Source organism: Haliotis rufescens, unplaced genomic scaffold (assembly GCF_023055435.1).
Source record: "Haliotis rufescens isolate VD_foot unplaced genomic scaffold, xgHalRufe1.0.p SCAF_75, whole genome shotgun sequence".
Taxonomy (NCBI): domain Eukaryota; kingdom Metazoa; phylum Mollusca; class Gastropoda; order Lepetellida; family Haliotidae; genus Haliotis; species Haliotis rufescens.
In genome coordinates this window covers 151,234-175,185 of record NW_025964367.1, presented here as the reverse complement: position 1 = coordinate 175,185, position 23,952 = coordinate 151,234, and the positions used below count along the sequence as shown (strand labels likewise).

The 23,952-nt window shown below is 41.8% G+C and overlaps 2 protein-coding genes across 2 annotated transcripts in view; one reads left to right on the top strand and one right to left on the bottom strand.

Moving 5' to 3' along the window:
• Positions 1 to 11,253: 11,253 nt before the first annotated feature.
• The window catches only part of LOC124121169 (conoCAP-like), a 43,470-nt gene continuing 30,771 nt past the window's right edge, over positions 11,254 to 23,952 (bottom strand). The window contains exons 3-5 of the mRNA XM_046484156.2: positions 23,405 to 23,644; positions 22,507 to 22,988; positions 11,254 to 12,108 (exon numbers count right to left, since the gene is read on the bottom strand). Of these exons, the coding sequence (XP_046340112.2) occupies positions 22,527 to 22,988; positions 23,405 to 23,644 (702 nt within the window). The 3' untranslated portion in view covers positions 11,254 to 12,108; positions 22,507 to 22,526. The remainder of the gene's footprint in view (positions 12,109 to 22,506; positions 22,989 to 23,404; positions 23,645 to 23,952) is intronic.
• LOC124121167 (ring-infected erythrocyte surface antigen-like) lies at positions 14,674 to 15,231 on the top strand. Its single transcript, XM_046484154.1, has one exon. The coding sequence runs from the start codon at positions 14,674 to 14,676 to the stop codon at positions 15,229 to 15,231; it is 558 nt and encodes a 185-aa protein (XP_046340110.1).

Genomic DNA, 23,952 nt, shown 5'->3' with positions numbered 1-23,952 from the left:
AAATACCGACTCACAGTATCCGACCACAATACCGACTCACAATATCCACCTACAATACCGACTCACAATATCCGACTGCAATATCCACAAAAAAATCCCCATAGCAACCCCTATCAACAAACCCCACATCAATACCTCCACCCCCCCCCCCCCCCCCCCCCACCCCCTACACTCACTCGCAATATCCCAACGCCATCCCCACCTCATAATCCCCACCCACAAACCCCACTCAAAATATCCGACCGCAATATCCACCCACAATATCCACCCACAATCCCCACCCACAATCCCCAACCACAATACCTACCCACAATACCCAACCATAATACCCAACCGCAATACAACCACCACCACAACCCCCACTCACAGTACCCACCACAATCACAACCCACAATACCATCTCACAATATCCCACCAATTTTGACCCTTGGCACGTTGGTTATTAAAAGAGACACGTGTATATCTGTAATTAATAAGGGAGACACGTGTATCTATGTATGGAGACTATGTGCTTGACTTTCCAACATTAACCACTGCGGATGGTGACATACGCCGCAAGACATGCCAGCACAATGTAAGCTTAATAAGCATCTCCGTCTACTTTGAAACTGCAGTATGGGGCTGCAGGTACTGTTCTGTCACGACAGAAAAGCATAGGCGTCATCAGCCTGAGAGCGGTCGCCGTATCGAAATGAGGTTATTTCTACAGTGCTTCGGCTGCAATAGCTTTGACAGCGTAAGACTCGCTCAGCTAATGCAGTCCAATGATAAGACCGGTTTATCCACTCCCTGTACCTGTCTCTCCCACTGCTGACCGTGGTGAAATCCGAACACCTACACAGACGGTTTCCTAAAAGTACGACCGCCTCCGTGGTCTAGTGTTAGAGCGTCCGCCCGGAGAGCGGAAGGTCTGGGTTCGATCCCAGGGCGCGTCATACCAAAATACGTTAAAAATTGTTACCCTGTCTGGCGCTCGGCATTGAGGGGCTAAAACAAGGACTAAATCTTGGACGCGACGTTAAACCCCATTTCACCTCACCTCATCTCCTAAAAGTACTGTCGGAAAAGCTAGAAAACTGCTTTTTGCCTGTTAAAAAAGGATATAATTATTCATAGACTGTTGTTATTGAATATCGAGTAACTACCGATCGCCCTACCTGTGGTTTGAAGTATTACAGTCAAAAGGAGTCCTTTCGATAAGTTTACAGGAGAAATATTCGAACGAAAACAGGAAGTTTACTTTTATTTTCAGTCCAAAGATGGCAGTCTAAAACGGACTATAGAAATATGCGCACGTGACTCCGTTATAATGATAATAATGTTGTCTTCATAAAACATCTAATCCACACACAAAAATCATTTTGAGAAAATTCTAGATGTGCATCTTCTAAAATGACAAAATGACGCTGCGTTTGTTTTGTTAACATTGCTCCCATGATGCATGTTACATTACACTTGCATAGCCATAACCATGGTACACGATATGGAGTCTGTACTGGGAAATGTATACAAGTTCTTTACACTTAAGAGAGATAGAGGGAAACCATTTATTAATTTAGTGAGGATGAATTACCGAACTGCCCAAGCTATCGGGTTTTCAATTCATACCATCAAGTCAACGGTATGATAAATAAAACAAAACAGGTATAGGGGTGGTCTCAAAAACAAAACTGGGACGTAAAAGGATATTAGATAGCTTTGATACAGGGGATTAGGCGTATAGTGTACAAGCTTTATGAGCAGAAGGTAACCCTGACTTGTAGAATTTTTGAGGAAATTAAAGATAAAATTAATGTTTCCCGGACTGCACTAACTAACTGCTCTCCAAGAGATTGGATTTCGATACACTGCGCGTGGCGATGACCGAGCACTTTTCTGGGGAAAATATTCCATCCTGTCTATGAGGTCACATGATCTCCGCACCAGTCTTACCTATCACAGTCAGGGCGTCCAGATAATTTACCTTGACGAATCATTCCACTGACTTCATGTGCCTATCGGCAGATGGAGAAAAAGTACCCATAGACCATCAGGTAAAGGTAATCGTGTTATTGTTTTGCACGCTGCAACCAATGATCTGGGGCTTATTGATGGATGTGTGCTAGTTTTCGAGACGAAAAAGAAAACTGGTGATTTTCATAAGGAAATTATAAGAGGTGATGTGTTCATAGACTGGTTGGAACTTCAGCTATTGCCCATTTTAAACAACGCCAGTGTCATTGTCATAGATAACGCCAGTTAATATAACGCCCGGGAATCAGATACTGTCGCCCAAACCATGAGAAAGCGACCATACAGGAATATATGACAATGTCGACTTCAGACCATATGAAACGAAAGTTCAACTCGTGGAGAAAATTCGGCTGAATAAGAACCCTGTATAGTACAGGACATATGTGCTGGCGGCACAACACGGTCACGTTGTCTTACGTACGCCAGTCAGACATTGTGAGCTCAACCCTGTTGTGCCCATCTTGGCTAAGTGTAAAGGGTTCGTGGCAAGACATAACACAACATTCAAAAGTACAGATTCATATACGTCCTCAGCGGAGATAAATGCTACGTCAAGAAATCAACTGCAGAACAACAAATACTTCTGGATTCCTTAACCGTAACCTTCCAATACTTATCCCGTTTCATAGCTCGTAACTATTCCATCATGTTTCCAAGCAAATATTATGCAGTACATATTCTAAATTGCTACCCCATCAACGCATGTCAATTAAGTACAATAACAGCAATATTTTGAGACAGTCAGATCAGCAATACGTAGAGTCAGATCAGTAATACGTTGAGTCAAATCAGTAATACGTTGAGTCAGATCAGCAATACGTTGAGTCAGATCAGCAATACGTAGAGTCAGATCAGTAATACGTTGAGTCAAATCAGTAACACGTAGAGTCAGATCAGTAATACGATGAGTCAAATCAGCAATACGTTGAGTAAGATCAGCAATACGATAAGTCAAATCAGCAATACGTTGAGTCAGATAAGCAATACGTTGAGTCAGATAAGCAATACGTTGAGTCAGATAAGCAATACGTTGAGTCAGATAAGCAATACGTTGAGTCAGATCAGCAATATGTTGAGTAAGATCAGCAATACGTTGAGTCAGATCAGCAATACGATGAGTAAGATCAGCAATACGTTGAGTCAGATCAGCAATACGATGAGTAAGATCAGCAAAACGTTGAGTCAGATCAGCAATACGTTGAGTCAGATCAGCAATACGATGAGTAAGATCAGCAATACGTTGAGTCAGATCAGCAATACGATGAGTAAGATCAGCAAAACGTTGAGTCAGATCAGCAATACGTTGAGTCAGATCAGCAATACGATGAGTAAGATCAGCAATACGTTGAGTCAGATCAGCAATACGATGAGTAAGATCAGCAAAACGTTGAGTCAGATCAGCAATACGTTGAGTCAGATCAGCAATACGATGAGTAAGATCAGCAAAACGTTGAGTCAGATAAGCAATACGTTGAGTCAGATCAGCAATACGTTGAGTCAGATCAGCAATACGTTGCGTCAGATCAGCAATACGTTGAGTCAGATCAGCAATACGTTGCGTCAGATCAGCAATACGATGAGTAAGATCAGCAATACGTTGCGTCAGATCAGCAATACGTTGAGTCAGATCAGCAATACGATGAGTCAGATCAGCAATACGTTGAGTCACATCAGCAATACGTTGCGTCAGATCAGCAATACGTTGAGTCAGATCAGCAATACGTTGCGTCAGATCAGCAATACAATGAGGTACGAAGAGTCAGATAAGCAATACGTTGAGTCAGATCAACCTCAAAATGCTTTTTTTCGTCTTTCCACTGGGCCAAGATGGACGTGGCCTCCTCTATTGCTTGTATTCGTAGCCAGAGCAGAGTTAAACCATCTACTGAATCATTTTTCACGAAACACATGTCGACCTACGGGTGAAGTACTGCGTTTTGCGATTTATCGATTTGTGAAGGTTTTTTAGGTTTGGGCATTTTCATTGAATCAAGTTTAACTAAGACACAACAGAAGGTGTGTTTCGTTTCCGAAGTAGAACGCAAGACGTCTCCTGTTTTTACAGCACAACGAGAAATGAGAACTGTGTAACCTGGTGTAATGGTCTTTTTTTCTTCAGCTGATTGTGTAAAAGTTGAGTCACTACAAGGTAAAGGCAGCTGAGAACAAAATATAAAAAAATACAAGGAAATACACTGTTCGACATATACTCCACCATTGTGCTCCAAGTACTTTATTATGTAAGTTGCGTATTTTTTATTATGCCAGGTGATACTTTCTAAAAATAACTCTTCTCTCTTAAATCACTTGCAGTAAACTACGGTTATAACGATCTCAAAGGGACCACTAATCTTAGTTCGTTATAAACCTAGTTCGTTATAAGCATATAAACAGTAAATGGGCGGGATCAAAACATTTCGTTATATCCGTCAGTTCGTTATAAGCATGTGCGTTATAACCGCAGTTTACTGTATACTATTTCTAATGCTACCATCACACCAAAGTAGTTCTATCCCGTTCTACCCCGTTCTACAAAAAAATCCTAGAACGGGCTGTGATCACGGTAGAACGCGCAGTTTGGTGTAAAATACGATGCTAGTTCGTTCACAATCAGTCTATCTCGTTCTCAGCCAGTCTGCAGTCCGTTTGTATCCAGTTCAGATCGTGTAAAAGTGCCCGTTCACCTCATCTCGACAACGTTTCGGAGTAGTTCGAGCACGTCCGTAGCCGCTCTGAACCCGCCCTTAACCAGTTCAACCTCGTTCTACCTCGTTCACAATGCGTCCAAGCCAGTTCTAACTAATTCTTAACCCGACCAACTCGTTCGCAGTACGTCCTGATCTCCTCCCAAGTGCGTGTGTATTCGCGTCCTGGCCCGTGTTAACCCGACTCCTATAGATACCGAGCGCGTTGTAGCCAGTCTTCATCCAAGTTCAGGGCTCCGAGCTGTACACATGCCTCCAAAGAGAAGTCGACACGGTCGGTGTGCACACGTACTGAAATTTATCTCCGGCTGCACCACGTCGTAACACGTCCCTAGTAGACTCAAAGTTCTAGAGCACCCTCCCCACCCGAGCCCGTCCATGAAGTTCGTAAAAAGACTGTCAATAGTTGCTACTACGTCCACTACGTTCATACACCGTTGGAGCCCGTTCGACAACATTTTCACGAACGTATTGAGAATTAGTTTGGTGTGATGGGGGTATAAGAGAGTAAATATTCTAGTTACTTAAATTATCATCACAATTATATTTCCGTTAAATCCTGATTTCAAGTGTTCAATATTTACACTACATTCCCCTGCAAATGCACCTAATGTTTCACGCATGGCGACTTCATAGAGATTGTTACAGCACATTCAGCAATTAAAACCTATCCGTTGCCAACTGATTTCTGGAAACGTGTTAAACCTTATTCCTGATTCCACACAGTGCACCTGTTCAACTAGATCCTGTCTTCGAAATGACATTGTGTACACAGGAACTTGTCAAACGAACGCATTGTCACCCGTATGACACCTACAGCCCGTCACGTCCAGTATGTAGTGTATCGACAATCATTGGTATTAAGATTGATCGGTCAGCATCATTCTCCCGATGAGCTTCACCTGGTCTATTGTGTTCACAGCGCCCAATGCCGCCGTGGAGTTAATTATTCGCCTAATCTGTATTCCTGTACTTTATAATTCATCTAAATGGCTAATTTTTATCAGTAATAATCTCTACTTCGTCACACCGTCGTGAGTGTCTAAGCAGCATAGATCGATTATCTCCCCCTTTCTACAAAGCAGGTGACATCCTCAGACAAGGACTCAATTCTGAGCATGGACTTAGAGACCCGTTTGACTCCCAATTAAATACTACACTGTTGGGCTGCAGACATATTTTTGATGTTTGAATTTTTCTAAAAAAAGGAGGAAAAGGTATGACTTAAAAAAAAACCCATTTATGGTGATGGAGGAACACTTTTCATTTTTTTCCCACCAAGAATACCCATAAACACACCTGGGTACACACTGACCTCGGCTCTTATAACAGTGTCGACCCGTAAAGATCCGGGTTAGAATAGGTCTTCAGCAACCCATGCTTGTCGTAAGAGGCGACAAACGGGTGGTCAGGCTTGCTGACTTGGTTGATGCATGTCAATTGCGAGGATCGATGCTCATGACATCAATCATAGGATTGTCTGGTACAGACTCGATTATTTACGTACAGCTGGAATACGACTGCGACGTTAAACAACAAACAAACAAAGAAAACAAATAATACAATGTCATTCTACATGCTGGATGACAGAGTCTGCTTTTATACGCGGGAAATATGAACATATTTTGATTGACAATAAAAATTACGCTAAGGATTTAAAAACATTTCCCTTTTCAAGCCTGATGCTTGTTACTGTGTGACCTTAAGGCAGATAGATGGAGCATGCAGGGAACCAATTGTTTATAAAGTGATGTCGCACTCTGCACCTTTTGAACTACAGTTTTGACTGATAATGTCTCCGTAGACGTGAAATTGCACAATCATCTTAACACGTTTCCGGCTTATTATTTGGCTTGATGCATAATGTATACGTTATATTGAGGTACAGTTTCCTGTGCGTCCTTTGTGTTCATAGGAGCTTGAATAAATGATTTAGTTTCAAATTTCGATAAAGTGATGTACCCATTGTTGTTATTCAATTTAATGTACCGCATAGATTGAACACAATTAATTTCACATGAGACTTCCTTGCCAGGCGTAAAGTGTCTTCACAGATAATGGATTCTTGATGGTAAGTTGTACAAGCCTGATAACATAACAACCGACAACAAAGACGGAGGTTATTGTTGGCAATGGAAGGGTTTTTCATTCTCTCCTTAAGTTTCTGATTGAAAGGGGCTTATAAGAGGTTTGAATTAATAATTACTACTGCATGCCAATTAGGAGACAAACTTAGCGTGTTTTGAAATGTTAAAACACAGGAGGTTCATCTCTATTCTAGCATGTCAGCTCTCTCAGACCGTTCCGACCGGGGACACGGGTAGCGAAAAACGTAACTGATATTAAAGATTAGTTGATGGACTGACGTCCACGAGCAACACCATAAGCTCAGTAGCTAGTACACCTAAGTCAACTACAAAATACATTTAATTTTTTTTATTAGTTTCAACAAAATCAGTATTTGCACTGTCGTGTCACTTGAGTTTCTGGTTCACCGATCATCGACTGTCTGGTTTGTTTATAAGAAAAGACACCCCTTCAGTACCTGGATGCAGTTGGTCCACTGATGATAAACAAGTGAAAATGACTGATACTCATAAATGACAATGAAATAACATTTGAATAAAAAATTGTGAAATCTACCAAGCTTTCTTTCTTGTTACATGGGTGATACCATTTTACTTAATCAAGGATACAGGGTACTAATTACTGATGCAACCAGCCATAACGAGTGTTGTTTTAACGGATCTGCGTTTTGGCAGGTCTATGTTTTGGGAACATACCCTGACATCGCATGGTAGGAGTTCTGCTATACGGCGTCAGGCAATAAATACTTACCTGTGTGTGCAGATTGCGTGAATGGCTGATGCTACCGGTAGGACAGGGCATGATGTGAATGGCTGATGCTACCGGTAGGACAAGGCATGTTGTGAATGGCTGATGCTACCGGTAGTACAGGGCATGATGTGAATGGCTGATGCTACCGGTAGGACAGGGCATGATGTGAATGTCTGATGCTACCGGTAGGACAGGGCATGATGTGAATGGCTGATGCTACCGGTAGGACAAGGCATGTTGTGAATGGCTGATGCTACCGGTAGTACAGGGCATGATGTGAATGGCTGATGCTACCGGTAGGACAGGGTATGATGTGAATGTCTGATGCTACCAGTAGGACAGGGCATGATGTGAATGTCTGATGCTACCAGTAGGACAGGGCATGATGTGAATGTCTGATGCTACCAGTAGGACAGGGCATGATGTGAATGTCTGATGCTACCAGTAGGACAGGGCATGATGTGAATGTCTGATGCTACCAGTAGGACAGGGCATGATGTGAATGTCTGATTCTACCAGTAGGACAGGGCATGATGTGAATGTCTGATGCTACCGGTAGGACAGGGCATGATGTGAATGTCTGATGCTACCAGTAGGACAGGGCATGATGTGAATGTCTGATGCTACCAGTAGGACAGGGCATGATGTGAATATCTGATGCTACCAGTAGGACAGGGCATGATGTGAATGTCTGATGCTACCGGTAGGATAGGGCATGATTATCCTTTCCGCGAACACCTGGTGTCATCCCTGATGTTCAGTGGTCTATTCATATACTTGTCACAGTTATATTGCCATGTACGCCAAATGGAATCTTCGGCGTATAATCTAGATTGGTTATTCTCTATATTGACAATTTATATCGTTTTATTTAATGGTTCGAAATGATGGTTGCAAAATAACATAATTTTTAAAAAAAGATAAAATAATCCTCCATAGACATATGTTTAATTTCATCGCAACCTGCACTGATTATACTCAGCTAAAACATTTCTTGAAATCAACATGCCATAACCAATTGTAGGAGTGAAAGGTTGTAGAAATAGTGTTGCAAAATGCTCAAATAATTCATTTGTCAACCAACTAGATTAAAAGACAGGAGTTAAGTTATTTTGAAGTTGTACTTATGTGCCAGTTTGTTTGAAATAACTCTCTAACAGTTATACATATTCAGAAAGACCATCCCCCCACCCCCAAGCTCCCGACCTGGCTTAACTCGACTTACTTCCGTTATTCTTTGCAGTCCATGGCTGTCAGAATAGTTGTTCGCCGTGACCGTGTATTTACAAATTGCATAAATCAGAGGTCAATCCCGATCTGTTGTTCACCATCAGCCTGATAATTTACAGGTGGATGGAGCCTGTCGGTGCAACCATTGCACCTACTGAAGTATGTCTGAACGCCGCCGTCTATAGCTGAAGACGAGCCTGTCCTGCACGACACTGGCTGGTGACAGACTTTTGTGACACAGTGTTTAGTGTATGTTTTACTTAATTGTATGTGTACTCCATCAATGTCTCAAAACTTGTTGTCACCAAGTGCTTATGCAGTGTACATGTGACAAAAATATCACTGTGTGTTCCAATGTCGAACGTATACAATATCTACTCGGTGTTTTTTATATGCATCGATATGTAAGTGAGTGAGTGAGTATGGTTTTACGCCGCTTTTAGCAATATTCCAGCAATGTCACGTCGGGGGACACCACAAATGGGCTTCACACATTGTACCCATGTCGGGAATCGAATCCAGGTCTTCTGCGTGACGAGCGACGCTTTAACCACTAGGCTACCCCACCGCCCCGCATCGATATGTAGACTATCGATATATTCACACGCACGTTTTTGTGCGAAAAGGCCTATGCATTTTGAGGTCTCGACTGCCATTAGATACCTGATTTGAATTGTATTTGTACCAATCAGAATCGATCATTCTTCTGTCATGGTGGGACCGCCTCCGTGGTCTTGTGGTAGAGCGTCCGCCCGGAGAGCGGAAGGTCCAGGGTTCGATCCCGGGCCGCGTCATACAAAAAGACGTTAAAATATTGTACTTGTTGTTACCCTGTCTGGCGCTCGGCATTAAGGGGCTAAAACAAGGACTGGTCGGCTCGGAGTCAGTATACTGTGTCTGAGTGGGGTATTCATGTTAAACTGCGGCATGGTATCTCAGTGAGCTAGCACTATAAATCGGCATCAGTCCGGACTAGTACAAGCAGCCACACACACACATACACGTGCATGCACGTCGCTATATAAGTGCAATAATCTTGGACGCGACGTTAAACCCAATTTCACCTCACCTCTGTCATGGTGGAATTACAGATGGTGTACATGTACCTAGACAGTAAACAACTAGACAATCAACTTGTTTATGCTTGTGTTTATGTCCTTAAACAAACAACTTGGTGACCCTGATACAGGGACAAGAAGTTCACACGAAACTGCTGTAACTAGAAAAGTCGCTGCGATGCAGAACGTTCCAGGAGTATTGCTGGACAAAATGTCTCCTGACTTAACGCAACCGGATTCGTGCATCTGCAAGACACACATTCAAATCCTGTGTAGCTGCAAGACCGGTTCCTTTGCACCTGCAAGCCCTGATCATGTGCAGCTGTAATACCTGATCCTGTACAGCTGCAAGACCTGATCCTGTACTGCAGCAAGACCCGATCCTGTGCAGCAAGACCCGATCCTGTACAGATGAGAGACCTGATCCTGTACAGCTGCAAGCCCTGATCCTGTGCATCTGCAAAACCTGATTCTGTACAGCTGCAAGATCTGACCCTGTACTGCGGCAAGACCCGATCCTGTGCAGCTACAAGACCCGATCCTGAGCAGCTACAAGAACTGATCCTGTGCAGCTATAAGACCCGATCCTGTGCAGCTACAAGACCCGATCCTGTGCAGCTACAAGACCCGATCCTGTGCAACTACAAGACCCGATCCTGTTCAGCTACAAGACCCGATCCTGTACAGATGAGAGACCTGATCCTGTACAGCTGCAAGATCTGATCCTGTGCATCTGCAAAACCTGATTCTGTACAGCTGCAAGATCTGACCCTGTACAGCTGCATGACATATCCCGATTCTGTGCAGCTTCAAGACCTGATCATGTGCAGGTGCAAGACCTGATCCTGTACAGCTGCATGACATATCCCGATTCTGTGCAGCTGCAAGACCTGATCATATGCAGCTGCATGACATATCCCGATCCTGTGCGGCTGCAAGACCTGATCATGTGCAGCTGTAAGGCCTGATCATGTGCAGCTGCAAGAGCTGATCCTGTGCAGCTGCAACACATCTCGGTGGAACGCTGCCAGAAGATCCGATCCTGTGCAGCTGCAAGACCTGACCATGTGCAGCTGCAAGACCTGATTATGTGCAGCTGCATGACATATCCCGATCCTTTGCAGCTGCAAGACCTGACCATGTGCAGCTGCAAGAGACATGACCTGATCCTGTGCAGCTGCAAGACCTGGTCCTGTACAGCTGATCCTGTGGAGCTGCTAGACACATATCCCAATCCTGTGCAGCTGCAAGACAGAAGCTTTGCGTCCCTTAGCAACCCATTTTATGGCAATAGTGCTGAGACATAAGCTTCTTTGCTGGTCCCGGAGACGTACTGATACGCCAGCCACAGTCGCCAACGTACCGGGATGACGTCACGGCTAACTTCAACACGACAATAAACAAGATCCTTGTCTTTTGGAATGATATTTATTCTCATCTTTATACACGGTTTGCTCATCACAATATATATATACAATGTATATGTATATATTCTGAAGTGAATCAACGTTCTCATACAACGAGACACTGTACATTGCATTTATTTCCTTTTTTTATATTTGATATATAAGTTACGTCACTAATATCGTAATTTAACGCCATTAATGAAACAGGGCTTGTTTAAGTCCTTGCAATTCCGCTGTAACAGATATGGGTTCGATAGAATGTAAACATCAGACACGAACAGGACAAGTTTCATCACAGGTAAGACTTATTGCTGGAGGGAGCCCTCACTCTTTCCTTCTTCTCGAGGGAGATGCAGACACAAACATTATCAAGAGAATACCAGGAGAATACCAGGAGAATACACTAAGCAGCATATGCTTACCAGAGCCAATCTGCTGTAACTAATGACGTCATCTTTATTCTCTTATCAACTCATTTTACGAGCGAGATAATTAGGGGTCCATTAATTCCATATTAAACTATTTCCTGTGAGTCTATTTTCTGTTACCAGCGGTTCCTAAAGGCCTCTGCTCGGACAGAAGAGGTGTCCTGGTGACGTCATCAATAATGATCAATGGTCATAAAGTTACTCCATCTTGCCAAACACCTCACGTACTTTATGACCTTTCACCCGAAAAGTGACGTCATCCAGTTCAGTGTTCAATGAGGTGACGTCATTATGATTCACAGAAGAGGCATGTGCTACAAAACTAGAATGATGCTGACAGGATGATGAAGACGGAGGCGGAAGGGGGATAATTCTGTAATAGATGGTGACGTCACTTTTCTCTCAGCGCCATATGTGGTTAACACAGCACCTGCAATATAATAATCAATATCAGAATCAGGATAAACAAGGACTACACCAAACCAGTTATCTCTTAACCAGCCGTCAAGAGAGTGTTAAATCTCTCTTAAATTTAACCACATGGTTATATTATTTCTGAAAAGCATGGTTATTTTGTAACGGTTATTTAACCCACCTACCGTTCTGACTATTTCTTAATCCCTTGGTTATCTTAAAACCAACAGAGCTGGTTCAGTAGAGTGTCTTAAAGTATTTAACGGTTGGTTTGGAGTTAACAGGGTTAAACAGGTTTTGATAAACTGGTCTCATTTGTCTATATAATAAGCGCACCAATGGCACAGATAGCACGTGCTTTCAAACCAGATATATACATCTAAACCGTCGGGCAAGATAATGTATACACCCATGTTTGATGATGGCTTAAAATGAAACAAACAAGAAATGGTTATTCAATGGTGATGTATCTGATACGGGTATCATAGTTATGTTTTAGACCAAACTTCGCAGTGTTCCGGGCACTGTTTTCAGAACAGTAACGGCTTGATAAGGTTTGTAATCTTTCGGTCAAATCCATTTTCAAAGTGTATACTTTCTTTTGTCCTTCTGTTTCAGTGGCATATCCTTGCAAAGCTAGAAATGCATAGCAAATGCCGTCATATACAAGGTGAAATTCGGCATTAGCTTTAAAACGAGTATACGTCATGATATCAATCCACAACTTCATTGGTCAGGAAAGCGTTAGGGTTGTGATTACTGGAAGACAGCTAAAGTGAGTACATGGGACGCGTTTTAACACCAAACACCTTGGACATAAACTGACACAACTGTGTCCCCATTACTCTGTTTAACAGGCAAATGGATGAAGACAAGGCCCGTTCAATGTTTTACAGAAGTCGCTGCAGCAAGGTGCGGCTGGACGAAAGTGTGCATACTCCAGGGTGTTTGGGTCAACAAATGTCACGTTGCGTTATCAGGATCTGTACGACAGAGAACACGTTAGTGGATCGTGCACGCATAAGTTTGTTAAGAAACCATTGACATGAGATATATATGTTCCATTTGTTTGAATAATTCACGTGTTGAATCTTTATAGGAACATTACGGCCATATTCTTTTATTTGCGAGTGACAGCTACCCCGGTAAGTATTGATGTTAAAACGGGGACGGTGTCCAAATTGTTCTAGACATCAAAAGAATCATGCTAATGTGGTGAATTATTGATAAGCCATGAAAGATATTATTGCAGATCAAGGAGTGTTCCTCTGCTGAATGATAACCTTAGATACAGACTCCCATAGGACATAACGCTCACCTTGGTCGCCAACTCGGTGACTATTGAGCCACATATAAACTGTCATTGTATATTCCCGGCCAACTGTTCCGTCATGTAACTTTTGTCATGGTGAGTGGTCAAACACAATATGGACGAGGTTCCTAAGTTGAAATATAAGACTGGGACCGTTCTTAACCAGAAACTCTCAGGGGAGATAACCCGAGTTCATAGATGCACCGGATGAACGAGCGAAGGGGTGGAGGTGGGAGTGAGTTCTTGAGTGAGTGGGATACATAATGCGGTGAGTGGGTGTGTGAATGAGACGATGTATATACATGTATGTAGAAGATGAATAAGTGTGGTGAAAGCTGTATTTGGCTTGAAGACACCACAGTGGCTGTGCAGAGTTGTCTCCCTTAGGCGTACCAGAAAACTATGGTGATCGGTTCGAATCCCAGATTCATCATGATCACATGTCTAGGTTTGTCTGTACCATACCCGTGGTCATGGGTTTCACGAAAGTTGTAAACATCTAAGACCTGCATCACTAAGGGCTTTCCTCCAAGCTGACATGCCGTGATTTTTAGTGAAATACAAAGCGGTGTTAATTGCTCACTCACTCACTCACTCATTCAGTGACTGTCCGACTCACTCACTCACTCTACAGAGAGTCGAAATCCGAACATTCATCTCAGAATATTTATCGTATATCAGCCTGTTTCCCCACTGCAATCGTCACTTCACAGACGTCACTTCACAGACGTCAGGTGGGTATTTAGCACGTGAAGTATCATGTTATGGCAACGTTCATATGGCCTATTCTGTTTCTTGCAGGGCAACAGAATACATATCACGTGGGCATTTATAACTGTACAACAATAGGTTATACAAACCTACGTCATAGTGACCAACATAGTGACCAACATAGTGATCAACATAGTGGCCAACATAGTGGCCAACATAGTGGCCAACATAGTGACCAACATAGTGGTCAACATAGTGGCCAACATGGTGACCAACATAGTGACCAACATAGTGACCAACATAGTGACCACCATTATGACCAACATACATGTAGTGGCCATCAAAGTGACCAACATAGGGACCAACATAGAGGCCAACATAGTGGCAAACATAGTGACGAACATTATTACCAACATAGTGGCCAACATAGTGACGAACATATAGACCAAAAAAGAGGCCAACATAGTGGCCAACATAGTGACCAACATTGTTACCAACATTGTGACCAACATTGTGACCAATATAGTGGCCAACATAGTGGCCAACAAAGTGGCAAACATGGTGACCAACATAGTGGCCAACACAGTGACCAACATAGTGACCAACATAGTGACCAACATTGTGACCAACATAGTGACCAAAATAGAGGCCAACACAGGGACCAACATTGTGACTAACACAATGACCAACATAGAGGCCAACATAGTGGCCAACATAGTGACCAACATTTTGACCAACATAGTGACCAACATAGTGACCAACATTGTGACCAACATTGTGACCAACATAGAGGCCAACATAGTGGCCAACATAGTGACCAACATTGTGACCAACATAGAGGCCAACATAGTGGCCAACATAGTGGCCATCATAGTGGCCAACACGGTGACCAACATAGTGACCAACACAGGGACCAAAATTGTTACCAACAAAATGACTAAGATAGAGGCCAACATAGTGACCAACATAGTGACCAACATAGTGACCAACATAGAGGCCAACACAGGGACCAACATTGTAACCAACAAAATGACCAAGATAGAGGCCAACTTATCGGCCAACATAGTTGCCAACATAGTGACCAACATAGTGGCCAACACAGTGACGAACATATAGACCAACATAGTGGCCAACATAGTGACCAACATAGTGACCAACATAGTTGCCAACACAGTGACCAACATAGTGGCCAACATAGTGACCAACATTGTGACCAACATAGTGACCAAAATAGATGCCAACACAGGGACCAACATTTTGACTAACACAATGACCAACATAGAGGCCAACATAGTGGCCAACATAGTGACCAACATTGTGACCAACAAAATGACCAACATAGTGGCCAACATAGTGACCAACATAGCGGCCAACATGGTGACGAACATATAGACCAACATAGTGGCCAACATAGTGACCAACATAGTGATCAACATAGTTGCCAACATAGTGACCAACATAGTGGCCAACATAGTGACGAACATATAGACCAACATAGTGGCCAACATAGTGACCAACAAAGTGACTAACATAGTGGCCAACAAAGTGACCAACATAGTGGCCAACATAGTGACCAATATTGTGACCAACATAGTGGCCAACATAGTGACCAACATAGTGACAAACATAGTGACCAACATAGTGACCAACATAGTGGCCAAATGACAAGGAATGACAGGGTCTCTTGTAGGCCCAAAGGATCAACATCCGTTAAGAATTTAGCTAAACAGAAATTACTTTGAAAGTTATCAGGCCTGTACAGATCAATGAGAAGAAGAATATTTTAATTTCAGCACTTGCAAGTTCAGAACGTAATAACAATACCTGTGTATGTATTGGCTGACTTTAGAGGTTGTCAGGAAGCATTTATTAAGGTCATTAACCCAGGCTAACGGAGACCACGGAGCCCCAAAACTACCCATTTCGCTCCTATTATCCGTTCTTATATACATGATCAAATTCGAATATTGAAAGCCTAAGTAAGATAAAATGCTGCCGTAACTTAACCTTGGACAGTTATTTCAAATTGGCCAAAACTTATAGTCCCTCGTCATACTTCGTCCTTTGGAGAAATGATGTTTTATTTCTTATTTATGCTTTCGACAGCTTAGTTGCAAATCATCAGTGGAGTTGTAGACAGAAATTCTCAAAACACAAACCTAATGTGCTGTTTAAGCAAGGCGTTAAAGTGTCTTTTCTCCCCGCTCTGTGCCCCATCATCGATCTAGACATTGATGATCGTTGCACGAGTGACACTGACACGTTGTCCGTGTGTAACGACCTACTAATTAACTTCTAGAATGATTTTGTATTATAACATCAGATCTAGGAGACAAACACACAGTCATCTGAAGGGGCGGTCGGGTAGCCTAGTGGTTAAAGCGTTCGCTCGTCACGCAGAAGACCCGGGTTCGATTCCCGACATGGGTACAATGTGTGAAGCCCATTTCTGGTGTCCCCGCCGTGATATTGCTGGAATATTGCTAAAAGCGGCGTAAAACCATACTCACTCACTCACTCACTCACTCACAGGCATCTGAAGGACCCGAATCAAGCTGGGTATGGAAGCCAAATGTACCGAATCTAGTTCTCCTTCAACGTGAGAAGTTCCATCTGCACAATGTCCAGACACCCTACCCTAACTGCCGTTATCTACATCACAACGTTTATCTATCTCGCCATCCTGATCTTGTTAAACAAATATAACATTTATCCATTATTAATTACTTATCATATTAGTGTTAGTTAGATTGATTAAAGAATACACAATTTAGTAGAGAAACCTTTGGTCAGCGTGCCGCGTCCAAGTTAGCATTGATATAACGATCCTCTCAATCGCACAAAACCTGCTTCCTCACACTGTTTGGTATTTACCTTTGGACATCCTATAGTTGGTCAACAGCTTGTCATTCGTCGTGACAGGGGCCCTGGGACAACCCTTACCATATTGACGAAAGAAACATATATTTTTCTTATCGATTTGGCCATGGCTAATAATGTCATTTAATATTGGTGTAAATATTTACATATGCGTGGGATATAACCTTGACCTTGAGTGAGCCAACAGAGAGACAATGTGGGAGGTGTAGCCAGGTATAGGGAGTTGGTACACGCCCAAGTAGACTGGTATATAATAAATATGGTATACGTCCAAGTAGACTTATACAATAAATATGGCACAAGTTCATTTAGACAAGTATATGAATATGGTATACGACCATGTAAACTGCTATATAACTATGGTATACGTTCATGTAAACTGGTATACAACAATAGTATACGTCCATATAAACTGGTATATAAATATGGTATACGTCCAAGTAGACTGTTATATAATAAATATGGTATACGTCCATGTAACTGGTATATAAATATGGTATACGTCCATGTAAGTGGTATATAAATATGGTATACGTCCAAGTAGACTGATATATAAATATGGTATACGTCCATTTAGACTGGTATATAAATATGGTATACGTCCATTTAGACTGGTATATAAATATGGTTTACGTCCATATAGACTGGCATATAAATATGGTGTACGCCCAAGTAGACTGTTATATAAATATGGTATACGTCCTTGTAGACTGATATATAAATATGTTATACGTCCTTGTAGACTGTTATATAAATATGGTATACGTCCTTGTAGACTGGTATATAAATATGTTATACGTCCTTGTAGACTGTTATATAAATATGGTATACGTCCTTGTAGACTGATATATAAATATGTTATACGTCCATGTAGACTGGTATATAAATATGGTATACGTCCTTGTAGACTGATATATAAATATGTTATACGTCCAAGTAGACTGATATATAAATATGATATACGTCCATGTCGACTGGTATATAAATATGGTATACGTCCATGTAGACTGTTATATATATATGGTATACGTCCTTGTAGACTGGTATATAAATATGGTATACGTCCTTGTAGACTGATATATAAATATGTTATACGTCCAAGTAGACTGATATATAAATATGATATACGTCCATGTCGACTGGTATAAAAATATGGTATACGTCCTTGTAGACTGGTATATTAATATGGTATACGTCCTTGTAGACTTAATGTCATATACGTCCATGAAATCTGCTTTATAGATATGATATACGTCTATGTAGACTTGTATACAGATATGATATACGTCCATGTAGACTTGTAGATTAATGTCATATACGTCCATGCAAACTGGTATATAAATATGGTATACGTCCACGTAGACTGGAATATAAATATGGTATACGTTCATGTAGGCTGTTATATAAATATGGTATACGTTCATGTAGGCTATTATATAAATATGGTATACGTTCATGTAGGCTGTTATATTAATATGGTATACGTTCATGTAGGCTGGTATATATATAAATATGATATATGTCCATGTGGACTATTAAATGAATATGGTATAGACCATTTAGACAAGTATATAAATATGGTATACGTCCATTTAGACAAGTATATAAATATGGTATACGTCCATCCATGTAGACTTGTATATAAATATGGTAAACGTCCGTGTAGACTGGTAGATGAATTTGAGTGAGTGATTGAGTACTGTTTTACGCCGCTTTTAGCGATATTCCAGCAATATCACGACGGGGGACACCAGAAATAGGCTTCACACATTGTACCCATGTCGGGAATCGAACCCGGGCCTTCGGCGTGACGAGCGAACGCTTTAACCACTTGGCTACCCGACCGCCCCAGATGAATTTGATGTACGCCCAGGAACTATAGCATATACAATCTGAAAAGTCAGCAAGGCAGTGTACTTAAATTTGACATGAGTCCATGTGGCATTGTGGGCGCATCTGTTATGCGTGCACACAATCAATGATGGAATATTGCTTAAGGCTGCATCGCCAATTTTACATAGGTTCAATATGATGCCTCGTGATATATAAATATAATATAATATTTGCATGGCACGAATGCTCTTTATGCTATTTACTTTCTACACGAGCGGAGCTATCATAACATGGGTCGGTGTAGCTAGCGGATCCATACAAGCCAGGAATAATACAGGTTAAAAGCCGCAATATTTGATAAATCATCATGTCTGAATTATGCACATATTCTATTTGTTATCCGTAATTATTTATCGTATCAAAAACGAAATAAATATATTTATTGAAGGTCGCCTTTTCCAGGTTTAGACTGCGGACGTTTTCCTCCCAGCAGTCCTTTCTATACGTAGACTGTCACTAATGGGACAGCCGTCTATTATAGACTTAAGGGAATTATGTCAATCAGCTGTACATCTGCTAAATCAATATGGTTTCTCTAAAACAATGGTCTTTTAGAATAGGTAATGCGGGGATGGATATACCACTGCTGGCCTAATGTACCGATGAGGAAGTTTTGCACGAAAACAATCAATATGGAAGGTAAATCTGGATTATCTGGCGCAAAAATATCAAAATGAGCTTCCATACATTTATAATGCTATCATGAGAACTTCATGGGCTGTAGTGATCAAACAGTGCCAGTATAGTGCATTTCGAGAAAGAAAATTTACGCAATACACGTAGTTGGGATATCTATATCATAGGTTATGCAATAGAGATTGGATTTAGCGTTGTTCAAATGTGGATAAATACGGACCAGGTATTTCCGCATGTCAAGTATGCTTTTAAGTCAACCATGACTTAATGATGATGATTATTACCGTTGTGTTGCAATAATCGGTTGGACAGCAATAAATATAAGGTAATTGATATGTATTTCGAAATAGAATGCAAATTGTATGTCACACTTCTTGAAATAATAAAACGTTCCAAATTGTGTTCCGCGTCAACTAAAAACGGATGTGGACACAACAATTATTCGTACAAAGGATATCGCACATGACAGTCTTGATTCCTTGAACAGCAAAATAGACATATGACCACATATTAACTTTGATTAATGGTTGATTTCTTTCGCCAAATTATAGTTTTAACAACGGTTCAACAACGCTCCGAGCTTAGAGTGCAACTTTTTCTTTTGTGCTTTAGTGAGGTGTTTGCAATAACAGTCAAATCAAATTGGTCAAAGATACATTCAAGGCCCCAGTAAAGCTTTCAAAAAGTAATATGGTAGATATGTGGAAGACATTTCCAAATTTGACGCATCAGTGACAAAAATAATGTCCGATGCCATTCCCTATTTTGACTTGTACCATATGTTCCAGTGTTTTGTTTCAGGTGAAAAATTGACCTGCCATTGCATGTGTTTGTGACGGGTGCCACGGATGGGGCAGGATACGCTCACCTTTTCGCGAACAATTGTTATCATCACTATTTGATAGTGATTCATAAACACATGCTCATGATATAGTCAGAATTGTACAATCGACTCTGCTTTTAGCAGAGATTTCTATTGGATATGGAAAAGGTTTTGTCGCGTTTATTTACCCCCACTCGTTGTATATAACATATATCCTTTCAAGCACCCTGACACACCGATCCCCGTCGCTACACCTCACGTGTCCATCTCGGGAATGTTTCTCTTCCTGAGGCACGTTCTTTTATTGCGCCCAGGAGATAATCAACCCGTGGAAGACACAATTATATGAATGATGATCTTGACCTACATGACACTAGACGACTACATGTACATGCACGGGTGCAAATATGTCTCAAATAGTCCACACCCTCTTGTACCCATACTGCACGTTTGTCTTTGAAGCTAAAGATATGTTTCTGGTAATGTTTCCCTCTACAAAATACTTTCCTCCAATATAATCTGAGGGACAAAAATATATTATTTTTATAAAATTGAAAATTGAAAGAACTGCTATTAAATTTGATTATGTCTATTTAACCATCACTCATTCTCTTGCTAGGTAACAAGTTAACATAAACTGGTTCAGTGAACACTGGGGGAAAGAAATACATTTGCAACCACACGACTTCTACCATGTTTGAAATGAATATTTATGCGGAAAACAGAAAAGTTACTGATTTTCAAAGATTTTCCAGGTGTCTAAGATACCAATCAGCAGATATGCATCATGCAATTTTTAAAAGGTTATTATATTTAAGAAAATGTAGAAGTATTCTTTGAGTGCTGACTAAACGCCAGTAAAGTTCGTTTTGGGGATATATATTGCCAACGTAAGATATTTTCAATTGCAAAACAAAACATGAAAAAAAAATCAAAATCGATTTGGGACAATCTCCAGAATCACTTAATTTCCATTACTTATAAGATGCTTATACCAACTGTTAATCCCAGTTGCAATGCACATGGGCTGTCAGCTCAACCTGAACGATCTGTGCAACCATGTCACTTCTCATTATTACTGTTGTTTATAATCCGTTGTTTGTTTGTTGTTGTTTAACTCGACACTCAGCAATATTCAAGCTATATGACGGCAGTATGTAAATAATCGAGTCTGGACCAGACAATCCAGTGATTGACATCATGAGCATCGATACACGCAATAGGGATACGACGACAAGTTTCAACCAAGTAAGCGAGTCTACCCAACCAATTTCGTTAGTCGCCTACTTACGACAGCATAGTCGTCTTTTACGGCAAGTATGGATCGCTGAAAACCTATAGTACCCCGGATCTTCACAGGTCCATTGACTTATCCGTGCCAGATGACCTTGGATATTTAAGCCTTGATCCAAAGACGAAGAATAAGAAGTTAGGGCTAGTCAAGAACCACTGCCACTTTGGGCTCCATGTTCATACCGTACATACAGGAACCGCATATAGGAACATGCAAATAATCTTATCAACGTCACGTGTGCCTGCAATGTACGTACTTTTCCCTTGTTGGTTTCTATTGCTCCCCAGGTTATCTATTACTTCTACACAACTACCGTTGGTTTCTCCCAAAATACCCTATCACATTTCTGAAGGAAATGTCGTTTAAGACGACACAGTTGGTAATTTAATTGTGAGACGTCTACCCCTTTTTGTAAACCCCATGAGTAATGATATGCTGCTGTCGGGCCAAGGATCATTATCCGTGCGAGAATCGAACCCACAATCAGCGAATCCTGGCACGACTAATGGATTCAACTACGTCTTAGCACAAAAGGTAAACTGTTTCCCGTATCAAAAGATAAGAAGCGAGTCAACACTACAGAACCTTTGTGATAAAAGAAGATAATTGTTCAAATCCTTTGTTGCGGTGATCATTACGTTACTGTGCCCTCCTTTAACTAAAGGTAAATGTTTAAATTCCTTTTACGTATTAGCCAAAATAAGTCCTCCGTGAACTAAACATAACTGGTCATATCCTCTTTTATGCCATTACCCGAATGTTTGTTCCTTCATCTAGAAATATATTTTTAATGTCCTTTCGTCTTCACCAAAATAAATCTTCCTTCATCTCGAGGTAAATATTTAATCCTTTGTTAAGCCATTACCTTAATGTGTTCTCCAGGATCTAGAGGTCATCGGCGATGCCCTGGAGCTTGGACAACCAGTTGGAGTACAGCGCCCTCTTGCGGCCCCGACAGCCGTCGAAGCTGTTGCAGAACAGCCTCTTCCTGATGTCGTCCGGTAGCCGCATCACTCGCTGAGCCACGGCTTTTGTCGGAGCCTCAGAACGTTTACCGGCATTACCGCAGCCGAAGTAATTACAAAATGGCCGCTTGCCGAGGACTGGGGGATGTTGTCGCCTTCTTCCCCGGAACCTTCCGCCACATCCGGTGAAGCCGTTGCAGAAGACACGTTTCGTCAGACCGTCAGTGTTCCCTGGTGTTCTGACCTGGTCTGAGGACTCGCTGGACAGTCTGTCGAACAGGGTAGCCCAGGCTCGGGGCAAGTTTAACCGCCCATCCATAAGGCGGCCATCGGGGGGTAGGGACAGAGGATCCGACAAAATGTGGGACTCGGATGATTTGCCCTGTGATAAAGAGAAATAAATGTGTTGTATTAGGTCCAGAAGAGCCGGGTAAGAATGATCTTTATCAACCCATGGTTTTCGTAAGATGCTACTAAAGGGATTGGGCGGTCAGGCTAGCTGACATAGTTGATGCATGTCATCGTATCCCAATTGCATAGCACGATGCTTTGATAATAATCACCAGATTGGCAGGTCCAGACTCAGTTATTTACAGACCGCCGTCATATAGCTGGAATATTGCTGAATGCGGCGGTAAACAAACAAAAAGGAACATTACACCAGACACCCCATAACATAGCTATAGTTATATATACACATGTTTCGCAATACGATCTCCATGCTTGTCCGGATATGCACAGGTCAGGTCTAAGACTTGTATTTTTTATCATTAAAAACAAAAATGGTCTTCCACCTACATCAGGACCTGACCTCCTGCCCCGGGACCTCCCGCCACATCCGGTGAAGCCGTTGCAGAAGACGCGTTTCGTTTGAGCGTTTGCATCCCCGGATGTCCTGACCTGGTCTGAGGACACGCTGGACAGTCTGTCGAACAGGGTGGCCCACCCGCGGGGCAAGTTTAGTCGCCCATCCATAAGGCGGCCATCGGGGGGTAGGGACAGAGGATCCGACAAAATGTGGGACTCGGATGATTTGCTCTGTAACAAACAGAAAGAGATGTGTTGTGTTAGGATCAGACACAAAAGGACATGGCCACAGTCATGTTTCCACATGGGTGGCAATATTTACCTAAGCTTACCCCCGACCAATATTCACAATTTTAAGGTGTATATGGTGTCTCACATCATGACCTAACCTGAGATTTGATCACTGAGACATTTAATGAGTATCAACCCCACAACATATCCACAGTAGGTTGTACATACTGGAAGAGATGAAAAAATGAATAGTTGACCTTTCCTGGATGCAGTCATTCGGATTTTGCAGCTACATCTTTATACGAGTT

Excerpts from the sequence above, each read along its gene's own strand:
- LOC124121167 (XM_046484154.1), top strand. The coding sequence starts at position 14,674 with ATGGTGACCAACATAGTGGCCAACACAGTGACCAACATAGTGACCAAC.